The 12,085-nt window shown below is 35.7% G+C and overlaps 1 protein-coding gene across 2 annotated transcripts in view; it reads right to left on the bottom strand.

Annotated features, from left to right (window-relative positions):
• The window catches only part of LRP12 (LDL receptor related protein 12), a 72,285-nt gene that overhangs the window by 16,490 nt on the left and 43,710 nt on the right, over positions 1-12,085 (bottom strand). For both annotated transcript variants that reach the window (XM_045805814.2, XM_045805815.2), the window contains one exon: positions 2,867-3,002. In XM_045805814.2, coding sequence (XP_045661770.2) covers positions 2,867-3,002 — 136 coding nt within the window. The remainder of the gene's footprint in view (positions 1-2,866; positions 3,003-12,085) is intronic.

Below are 12,085 nucleotides of genomic sequence, written 5' to 3'. Positions count from 1 at the left end.
TTTTAATTTTTATTTAAATTTAATTAACATATAGTGTATTACTAGTTTCAGAGACAGAGCTCAGTGATTCATCAGTCTTATATAATACCAGTACTCATTACATCATGTGCCCTCCTTAATGTCCATCACCCAGTTACCTTATCTCCCCCCCACCCCAAGCCTTCTTTCTTGAGCAAAACACCCTGACTCTAGTCCTTGGCTTCAAGCAGGGAATTAAAATCCAATCCTCTATCTCTTCTTGTTAAGATGGCCTTTGTTGATTTTGGTAAGTTTCAAGGGAGAGGAGTAAGGTAAAAATGCCTTCATGTTACCTCTTTAATCAGTTTTATAAGGAGAGCTCTAAGTACTACTTATACATTGTTCATATAACTTTAGTTTCCCTTTTTTATCAGATTTTAATTTTATTTTAAACTCAGGAATGAATGTTTTCTTTTTATCAAAATGCTTTAATTTTTTAAAAGATATTTATTTATTTATTTATTTGACAGAGAGAGAGAGAGCGAGAGCACGCACAAGTAGGCAGAGGGGCAAGCACAGGGTGACAAAGAAGCAAGCTCCCCACTGAGCAGAGAGCCCGATGCAGGGGTTGATCCCAGAACCCTGGGATCATGGCCTGAGCTGAAGGCAGATGCTTAACTAACTCAGCTACCCAAGTGCCCCTATCAAAATGCTTTAAAGCGTCTGTCTATTCTAGATAATCATATACTTTTTCTTTGACTTGTTAATATAGTAAATTAATTTAGAATTTTCTAATAGTGACTCACTTTTATGTCTAAATGAGCTGCATTTGATCATGGTATAAATTTCTTTTGAACAATTTAAGATTACACCAATATTCACAAGTGAAACTTGACTGTGTGTGTGTGTGTGTGTGTGTATGTGATCTTTTTAAGGTTTGGTATTAAATGATAATGATTTCAGTAAGAACTAGGACAATTGCTTTCTGATCTCATTAGGCTGTATAAATCCAAATTCATTAACCTCTTCTGGAATTTAGGAAATTTTCCTTTAAATATATGGCTTATCTCTAATTTTGTTCTGCATTTCAGTACTGTGCTTGGTTTTAGTGTTTCTTTGTAAAATCTCAAGGGTCCAACACATGATCAGAACCAAATGGCAGTATTTCACGTAGCCTCCTCCGTGCTGGGAAGAATTTCCAAGTTTTATGGAACTGAGCTGGTAGGTGGCAAATTTAATTTTGGGGTTGGATTTTTAGGTTAAAGATAAAAATCTCCAAAAACTCTAGTTTTATGTTGAAAGAAATCCAGTACATGGAATCCCACGGTAAAATGCTATTTTGTAAACATGTTTATACTTAGTCGTATTATAAGTAACAGAAAATAGGCACATTGTCCAGGTTCCAACACTGGCACTGTTGCAGAAGGATAATCTTAATGGCACATGCTACCAATCCATCAGGCAGGAGAATCACACTTCTCAGAGAGAACAGTTTCTATTCAAGCTCAGCTTCAGCGTTCCAGAAGAAGTGGCCTGGGGCAGAAGGGACCAGAGCAAAACAAACCAGATGGCCCCTGTTTTATGGCTTCCACAGAAAAAAGGGGGACTGAACACAGCTGTGCTTCTCCAGAGACACTGGTTGTCTCATTAGTTAAGGGATATAAATAAGGAAGATGGATGAAATAGATGAAGGGGATTAAGAGGTACAAACTTCCAGTTGTAAAATAAATAAGTCACAGAGATGAAAAGTACAGCATAGGGAACATAGTCAATATATTACAGTAACATCATATGGTGACAGATGGTGACTACCTTATCATGGTAAGTACTGAATAATGTAGAGAATTGTTGATCAGTATGTTGTGTGCCTGAACTAACATCACACTGTACGTTAATTATATTTCAAAAACCCCCGCAAAAGTAGGCTAAACTTACAATCTTATTTTTAAAAAATGTAAGAAGGGATTTGAGTCTGTGATCTGCCAGGTCTCTTCTAAATCTAAAATCCCATACTTTTTACCTATAAAAATGTTACTAATGAAAGAATGTTGAAGATGCCTTTGTGCTGTTGCAGACACTGCCTCTGAGATAGGCATGACTTTCTGATTTGTGTTTCAGTTCCCACTACAGCTCTTTGTTGAGGCACAGTATTTTTTTCTTTTTCTTTCCTTCAGGCAAATTTTTTTTCTAATAGCCTTGACATAACTTCCTTAAGCGAGCGTTATCTAGTTCCACTGAATCTTTTCTCCTTAGCATCTTATTCCCATAGTGCTTTTCCGCAATTTTAAATGTTTTTAAAATGAATCTAATCTTTCTTATTTATATTTATTAGAATCTTAAACTTTTGTTTATTTCTCCTAGGAATCTCTTTTATTTTGTATTCTTAACAAAAGTTCTTTTGTTTCAAAGTTATATAAAAAAGAGATTTTTCTAGACACATTATCAGCTTGTTTCAAGTTTTATATACATATATATACACAGGTAAACACTACAATCATGTTTTAGCTTGTTAAGACAGAGGACTCTACTAATGAGACTAAGGTTATGGGCTAGATCTCCAAGTGATTAGTGAGTTTTGTTTATCTGTCCCACAGCCAAAGATTATACCTTTGATCCTAATAAGCTATTTTGCAAATGTGCACCTTTTGTTAAAAAGGTGATCTAGAAGAATATGGATGGCTCAGTGGAAATCCATTACCACCATCAGAAAATATTCAAAACACATGCCCTTACAGTAAGGCGAAGGATGGGCCATTATTCCCACCCTTAATATGGTACTGGTAACTATAGCTTATTACATTTTTAGAAAATTGTCTTTTTATATAACTGCATGCTGAGTGATGATACCTGGAAACTGAATTTATATCTTGTGATATTATACAGTAATTCAGAAAGGTATCAGCATTACCTTATAGTAATGATTTCCCCTGGGTTTGCCCGTATGAACCAGCTGCAGTTGATTTTGGCAGGATATTCGGAAGGCCAGCCTGGGCTTGTGATTATACCACTTGGTGCTCGAATTTGTTCTGGAGTCTCTCCACAAGCTGGAAGAAGCCAAAGCAATCCTAGCTAATTATTATACTTCAAGACAAAGCAGTAAGTCAGTGTTTACTTAAAAAAAAACCAAAAAACCCCACACTTCAGACATCAAATCATATACAATAAAATATGCTATCATCAACCTTAAAGATCTTTTATTACTCTAGTAAGATATTTTATTTTCTTCCCTTTTAGTCAAAGTATTTCTAATTAAGTTCATATTTTGGGGAGGCACAGAAGTTTTCAAATTAAGTTTACAAACTGAATAACAGTTTAAGAGTCAGGATTACTGATTCAGCTACCTTTTTTCTTTTAAATTCTACCTTTTTATCTTTTTCTTTTAAAATCTACCTTTTTATCTTTTAAATTCATTTTCTTTATTATAAACTAACTATAAAGCTCAACGTTTACTGAATTACTGTGTTTAGATCTTTAAGAGTACCATTTTGGTTTTTGGACACTTTAAATTAAAAGACTATTATATAAATAGTCTTCTGAACAAAATAATGAAGGGAAAGCACATATAAACACAATAGTAAAATGATGGATTGTTACGAAGTTAGCAGATGACTGGATAAAGACAGCAAAGCACTATACTTCAAAATTACTGCAAAGTAGTTCTTTAATTTATTGTTAATATTTCTAAATTTTATTACAGGGAGATAAATGATTCCTAAATTATTTTAAAAATACAGGCTTGAAAAGGTGACTAAAATATCATTATGTGATTAGATATCTGAATATCATGAAGAAATACAGAACCAGCTTAAACTACTACCAACACTTTCCTGGTTCATTCTCCTTGCATTATCTTGAACTCTCAGAGTGAAACAGTTCACATCTTACCTATCCAGAGGTCAGCAGATAATGCGACAATTTATTCTCCCTCAATTTAAAAAAATAGTCATTGGGCTACAAAAAAACACAGGATGAATGTTTTAAGCTTTCAGTAAAATTTAAAACCTTAGAACCTCTTATTTGATGTAATTTCAACATATTAGATTATTTGATTTTTAAAATAACAGCAGATTAGAAGCAGCAAATTAGAAGTGAGGAGAATAGCTGCCAGGAATACAGAGACAGTTCTCAGAAGTGATGGGGGCAATTTTCAGAAAAAAAAAAAAAAAAAAAAAGTATGTGCTGAACTTAAAAACCATGACAGCTCAGAACATGTATAATACTGCCTATTTTCCAAAAGGCAAGAGAAGACCCTCCTTTCATAATAATTAGTAGTCATACCTAGCTAAAAGAGTTACTGAGTGAATACATGAATCCTTGCATGCAAAGTGCTTGGTGTAATATGTGGCCTGAACTTCAATGCTTTTTGAGTTCTGCTGTTAGCTTAAAAATTAGTTCACCCAATTTGTAGATAGGCAAGTATCCCTATTACAATTATAATTTGTAAAAATGGCCTTTTTTTTTTGATAACAGAGGTTACAGTCCATTCAATTAAGGTTAGAATGCTAAGAAGTGTACTACACAATTTTACACAGTTTTTATCTATAATGATCAAAATAAAGCTAGCTGTATTGCTGAGTCAATCCTTATTTCTATAGAATAACCCATTCCCCGAAGAAAAAATGCAATCCAGGTTTTAAAAGCACACTTTACTGAAGAAAAAATGTTCATGCCTAAAATGGGTCTACCCTGGAATTAGGTAGGGTACATTGCACCAAAGGGATCTTGTATTCAATCACTTTTAGAAAACAGACTCACAGAATACAAGGAGGTAATATATCAAGAACCTACTACACTTCTTATTGCCCACTCAGAGTCAAGGCTTCCAAATTTGTTTTGGTTACATTTCATTAAGAGTAAAATTTCTCGGGGTGCCTGGGTGGCACAGCGGTTAATCGTCTGCCTTCGGCTCAGGGCGTGATCCCGGCATTATGGGATCGAGTCCCACATCAGGCTCTTCCGCTATGAGCCTGCTTCTTCCTCTCCCACTCCCCCTGCTTGTGTTCCCTCTCTCGCTGGCTGTCTTTCTCTGTCGAATAAACAAATAAAATATTTAAAAAAAAAAAAAAAGTAAAATTTCTCTTACAAAAAATTTTTTAAAATTTTGATAAATGATACTTTAGAAAAAGACAAAATTTACCTAAATGTGAGCTTATCGACAATGAAGTGCCAGAGGTTTGCTTTTAACTTTGCTCTAATGAGTTATCCTCATAATAAAGAAAAGAGATCTTTTTCTTTCTTCGTTATCTCTTCCCAAAGCATTCGGGAGTAGTACACGAAAGCAAAAACCAGGTAGGAATAACTTACGGCAAAGCAGACAATTTTTAGCCTTTAAATAAATGGATAGAATAGTTATAGGGGAAAAGCTAGGAAGAATTTCATTAGGTTTTATTAGGTTTTGTTTTAAATTTCTCCCCCCTGAATACCTGAGAAACCCATAGGTGGTGCTCTTATACCAAAAACTAAGTATGTTACGCTCTGATAGGGATGCTCAAAAATACTATTGTGAATATTTTATTTTCATACAACTGCCCAAGGATAAGATACACCACCCATAAATAAGAATGGATATTTTAAGATTTAGTATTTTACATTCCTAATTCAATAAGTACTTTAAAAACAAAAGGATAGTATCATGTTTCTCCCTTAATTGGTTATGAACACGTATTTTGATTTAATTTTGCACATTTGCAACATGACTGAGTTAGGCATTTAGTTTCAAATCCAGCCGGTGGCTTTTTATCAACACATTTTTGCATGTGCAATACATTGGGCATGTAGATAAATATACTCTAGAACAACCATAACTTCTTCCTTTCTCTACATAAGAAAGAGTAAATTCAAATGCCAAAAGAGTAAGATTAACATTAGAAACCATTAAGAAAATTTTCTGTCCCTTTTCGGTTAAGAATTTGCATATATCTATATATCTGGGTAGATTTGGAATCTTAAGATCTAGATGCTATCTGTCCTACCTGCCATTTACTGGCTTTGTCATAGTGTAAACTACTAAACCCCTTTGGGTCTTGGCTTCCTTACATGTTAAAATAAGAAGCTGCTATTTGAATACCTCTAAGGTCTATTTTAGCCCTAAATCATGCCCACCCCCATCTCCCATCATCAAGATATATTTCTACTACATTTCTGATGGCTCGTCAGGATGGACTCATAAATTTTTCCTTATTTTCTCACTTTTCATTTTCTCTTTGGCCTACTGAAACCAGACTTCCAATTCTTAACTCCATAAAAACCTTGCTAGCAGGCAAAACCATCCTTGATCTCACTGCTGAATGGAAGGGATGCTCAGTCCCCATCCTACTTGATCTCTCTGGAGTATCTGAGAGGGATTTGTTTTTTCTTGATACTCTACCTTGACTTTGCTGACATCACGTCTGGCTCACCTTCTACCTCTGACTGTTCTGTGTCAGTTCTCTAGTTCTAGATCCTCCTCTTCAGCCGGCTTCTGGAAGGCTGGTGTTCACAGTTCATTCCCAAGCCTTCTGCTCTCCTCACTCACTACAGAAGGTCTCACTACATCCTACAATTTCAATATGATCTACAGTTCATGGGTTTAAGATCTCTAACCCAGAGATTTTGCATAGTCAAATTCCCAATGGACGTTCCAACCTCAAATTCAACATGATCCGACAGTGTATTTCCCCAATCTTCCTTTTTATCCTATATTCTGAATCTTTATTGTCTTAGGCATCAGCTGGTTAAAGGAATAATCATTTTACCTAATTCAAATACAAAGGAAATTTAATATTACAGGCGATTCAAGGATTTCTAAGCATAGGAAATAAATCAGGACTTAACAGCGACTACAACTAGCAATTTCCAAATCAAAAACTGAGACTGCTTTTATCACCTGTTACGCCTGCTTTATCTCCCAACATCTATCCCAATCTTCCAACTGACTTTCTCTGAGTCCTCTATTTTTTGTTATTTCAGTGTCTTCTAATGATTTCCCATTCTTAACTCATTGTAACCCTACAGAGCTCAAGTACTTACCATCAACTGTAATTTCAATTTTTCTTAGTTTACTATATTGTTATTCATTTTATATCTTTTTATATGAAAGATTTGTGGTGAGTTATTGTTATAATCAATAACACTTAAGCCTCCATCCCTCACTTGTAAATAGGGATTAAAAGACTACCTACCACCTAGTGTTACAAAGGTTAAATACAACTATTATGGTAAACGACTTAGCACACTGCTTGGATTACAATAAACTGTCCATAAATAACACCACATGATATACCAAGTCAGACTGGTTTGTAGTAATGTCTGGAATGCTGTATTGAGATGTGTTCAGACTAAGTGGGAAAGAGCCAGTGACTATTCATTTAATATGTACCGGGCACCATTATGCTGTGGAAAGAATGAGAAATTATGCCACCAATTAACTCGTTATCTGACATGGGCAGAAGCCAGGGTAAGGATAAGGTTGTGGGATACCCACAAAACAATGCTTTAGGAAATGAATCTCTTTTTGTTTTGAACTAAACTGTTTATATAATTCTACTAGTCTGAACCTCATCCTTCTAGACTTTGACTATACACCCAATTTGTGATATACCAAACCTGACATTCTTTTACCTACATTTATTCTACCCATTCCTTCTCTATTGTGGATACATAATTAGTTTAGCTACATACAGTATGATTAATTCTCCAGTGAGAATTAGGTTATACATAACTGGCAGATAGAGAAATCTTGTCAGTATAATGCAAAGTTGTGAACAATTTTATTTTTGGCATGTAAATGATTTGAATAATCCAAAAGCAGGAGATTTCACAGCTTAAGAAAAAATACAAAAACCCTATAGGATGGCCTTCCTTTATTGTCGAGTGGTTACCTTACTAGCTTAAAGAACTGCTTGACTTTCCTCTATATTAATTTATCTTGGGAAGTCACGAGTACAGATGGGGATGTGAAGTCATTTCTCTGCCATAAAAACAAAACAAAACATTTTAATAAAGGGTATAATTCAGAGATAATACATATATCATCATCATCATTATTTTTTAAGATTTTCCTTTTAGGGGTGCCTGGGTGGCTCAGTTGGTTAAGTGTGTGACACTTGGTTTCAGCTCAGGTCATGATCTCAGAATTGTGAGCTCTATGCGTTACGCTCTATGCTCAGTGGGGAGTTGGTTTAAGATTCTCTCCCTCTACTCCTCAGCTCACATGCACAGGCTCTCTCTCTAAAATACATAAATAAATCTTAAAAAATAAAATCTTTTAAAAATTTTTATTTTTAAGTAATCTCTACACCCAGTGTGGGGCTCGAATTCACAATCCTGAGATCGAGAGTGGCATGCTCCAGCAACTGGGTCAGTCAGGTGCCTTGAATTATATTTTTATTTTTGATTAAATTATTCTCCATTAGAAGCAAATGTCTTCAAGGAGTAAGTATGAAGCCCAGAAGATAAGAGATGCAAAGTCTGGACTGATTCTAGGTATAAATGTCAGGGGTACTTAACTGTGTTAGCATTTGGACTGCTATTTTGTCAGGGCTATCCTTACAAAGTTACATAGTTGTAAGTGAACTGTACCAATACGACTTTTCTCATAAGCCTTGTTAGTTTAGTGTTTAATTTTGCAGATTGTGAGATTTTCCAGAAATGATTATATTTTAGTCTTTGCTCATTTTGCCTCCTTAATAGACCTCTTAACAACCAGTATCAACTTTTGGTTCTTGGAATACAAACATCTACAAAAAATATATCTACCTAATTTACTCAGGTCAGTATCTTTACATATAAACAAGCATTCAAGTATTTTGGATGATGATAATCCATTATTTCTACTTTTGATAAATTTCCCATAACTCCAGAAACAGAAACTCCCAAGTTAAGGAGGGTCCAAATGTTCATTCAAAAGACAGCAACTTTCCACTTGGACAACATCTTCTCCATACAATTATGTAGTGATTAGGTTATCTGATTAGCTCTAAAAAGCCTATTTAATTCATAGTGGTTCTAAGAGGACAACTGGAATGAAAAAAAAATGAAAGAAAATGGCATTATTAGAATGCTAGTGGTTAAGCTATACTCAAAGGCTAAACTAAAGATATGCAATTTTGAACTTATCCTGTTTGTTATTAGTTAAGACAGGGAGAATTAACTGAGGAATAAACAGGTAGAGATCCTCTGCTGGTGTTCTCAGTAAGATTTTGATGTTAGGTTTCAGGTTTAGAATGCAAAGATCTCACTGCGTAGTTTAGAAAACAGCAAAACTGAGAAATACTTAAGACTTCTACATGTTTAACCGGATACTAATTCAATAATCTCAAAGAAAAGCAAAGAACTATGGCTTTAAACTAGATTAATGCACCATAACTATCAAATTTAAAGAAATCATTTAAAAAATAGGAAGTGTTCAAACAACCGCTATTTCACACGTGGCAGAAGGGAGGAGAGAATGACTTCAAAATAATGTCAAAGAAACTGCCCTTCGATCTGAGATTTCATGGTTTCAAAGACTGAGAAAAAAAAGAGGCAGGCAAGGAAACTTATGATTAGAACTGAACTACCTGTAAAATGGAAACAAAAATGACGATTTCCTGTTCTACAGATGACGAGCTGGATTTCCTTTCAAAACTGACAAGAGTTGACACTTTATGACTACAAGGAGTTTAGACTAAAAGTGACACGGAATCTTTGTGCCTTTGGTTTTAATAAGCCACAAAACTAGATGCAAAGAAAAATCAATGATGCTTTACTGACCACTGAAGTACATAAAATACATATGAAAGGCCCCTGAAAAGAGCATGTAGAGAATTCATGCTCTCATGGAAATCACAGTTTTGTAATAATGATATGTTATTCACTTAATCCAAGAGATATATAAACAGTTACAAGAACATACAAGACAATACAGTCCTGAACAACATAATACCCTTTAAAGTAATTATAAACAATGCATCATATGGGCATATTAGGTATTATTAAACAGACACAAAGACCCACACATACAAAAAGCCTGCATTATATAAGTATAGAACAGGGAGGGCTTACCTGACTATTAACACAGCATTTCTTTCACAAAACAGAAGTAGGCAGAGCCAGAGTAAAGAAAGAGCACATTCCAAATCAGAAAAATTTAATGACCTAATTCCATAGACAGCAGTCAAGCCAACATAGGCTACTATGAAAAAAGTGATGTGATGCAAAGAAAGCAACTGGTGAGGCACAGAGGTCAGCTAAGAAGCCTGTCTAACCTGTAAAATTTTACTTCATGGAAATCTCACTATCTAACAAGAGCAAGAGCATGTTCAGTCCGTTTATAAGCAAAGGATGGCATTTATAGTCAGTGGTGGTCATTTTCATTTGGCTGTCTCATTTTTCAGAGTATGGTGTTTATAAAATTAACTCCATTATGGCTACAAAAGCAATTCCAAATGTTGAAAACACTAGCAAGAAGAAATTAATTCTAATGGAAATAGATGTACTTAAAAAAAAATGCCATCTCCTAGATAAAGAAGCAGTAGCAAACGGTGACTACTGAATGGCCACATAGGAGGCAAGAAAGAAGATTCTAAAGGCTGACGAGGAAATCACACGATATATGGAAAAGACTGCCTGCATGAGCAATACCAGGCATTGAGACGTGGAAAATTAGGATATGCAGACAGATGATTAGCATGAAAACCAGACTCCTACCGGTCCAGTTAATTTAGGAGAAGGGCAGCAGTTTGAAACTTAAAGGTTAAGTGTGGTGCACAAGGCTGAAGATGAGATTCTTGCTGCAAGTCACAGGTTTATGGCTTGTGAGTTGAAGGACCATGCATACAATCAAAGTATGGAGTGTGTGGTCAGGCCTGTGGATCCCATGACTAATGATAATGTTGCTGCCTGTCAGGTACTTCCTTCCTTTCTTCCTTTCTTCTTTTCTTTTTAAAGATTTATTTATTTTAAAGTGAGGGAGAGAGAGAGAGAGACTCTCAAGCAGACTCTGCACTGAGCACAGAGCCCAATGTGGGGCTCGATCTCATGATCCTGAGGTCATGACGTGAGCTGAAATCAAGAGCTGGATGCTTACCCGACTGAGCCACCCCAGCACCTCTCAGGCATTTCCTTTTAATTCCTAGTATTATTTAATTCTTAGTACTATTTAATTCTCTTTTTCTTTATTCCTATTTAATAGATAAGGAAAAAAATGGAGGCACAGAGAAATCAATTTTCTTAAGATCACAAAAAAGCTAGTAAGTGTCACAACTGGGATTTGAACCCAGGCAATAGGCTTCCCAGGCTGCAGCCCTAGCCACTAAGACACACTACTGCCCAAGAGAGCTCCCTATGACACTTGGAATAATTATCAAGAAGACGGAGCTGCCGCAACAGAATTTCAGTAAAGATAAAAGTAGTTTATTTTGGAAAAATTTCTCTTAGTCCTGTATTAACACAGAGAGTAAAGGTTTTAAAACTTCTAAAGACTGATTCCTATTTGCTACCAATCCAGGTAGTGACTGAGGCAGGACTAATCTTCTTAGTTTTTTTGGAAGAGTATTTTAGGACCTACCTTTAATAAGATAAATGTACATACAGGAGTTAATTATAGGTAAGATGTTGAGGGCATGGGGTAGAATAGCAGCAATAAGGGGATGTAGTGAAGGCTGAGGAGGTATTTCAAAGGAAAGAGGAACAGAGAAGGGGAGAAGCAGGGAAGGCCGGAGGATTAACAGAAGATGATAATATTCTTAATGTTAGACGGCCAGAGTTTAGAAAGCAAGCATGTTGTGTACGAAGTCTGTGGGCCACTGAGAACACCAGGCAAGTCTCAAGTGAGCATCAGAATCCAAAGATAAATGAAGTTCAAGAGTGGCCCTCTGTCAGACTGTCCTCTATGACACAGCTAAGCCCGGGCAACCTCCATAGGAAACAAAAGAAGCCCATCGTTAGCCCGTCGTTAGGAAGAAACAACTTCAGTTTGAAAGTTATCTTCTTGCAACTTGACTGGGTTTGTTGCCCATCCCACTGTCTTGACTTCTTTGACCTATCGTTGCTCAGACTCCTTGAATACCTGGTATCTGAGCTGAGCTCTCACACGGTATAAATGTCAGAACAGCCAGCATACTGAAGGTGCTGGAAGGAGACAAGAGATTGGACATGGGTAGTATTC

The sequence above is a fragment of the Ursus americanus genome, chromosome 9, assembly GCF_024610735.1.
Source record: "Ursus americanus isolate L20-20 chromosome 9, mUrsAme1.1.p, whole genome shotgun sequence".
NCBI classification, from domain to species: Eukaryota; Metazoa; Chordata; class Mammalia; order Carnivora; family Ursidae; genus Ursus; species Ursus americanus.
This window is presented reverse-complemented; position numbering and strand designations above follow the sequence as displayed.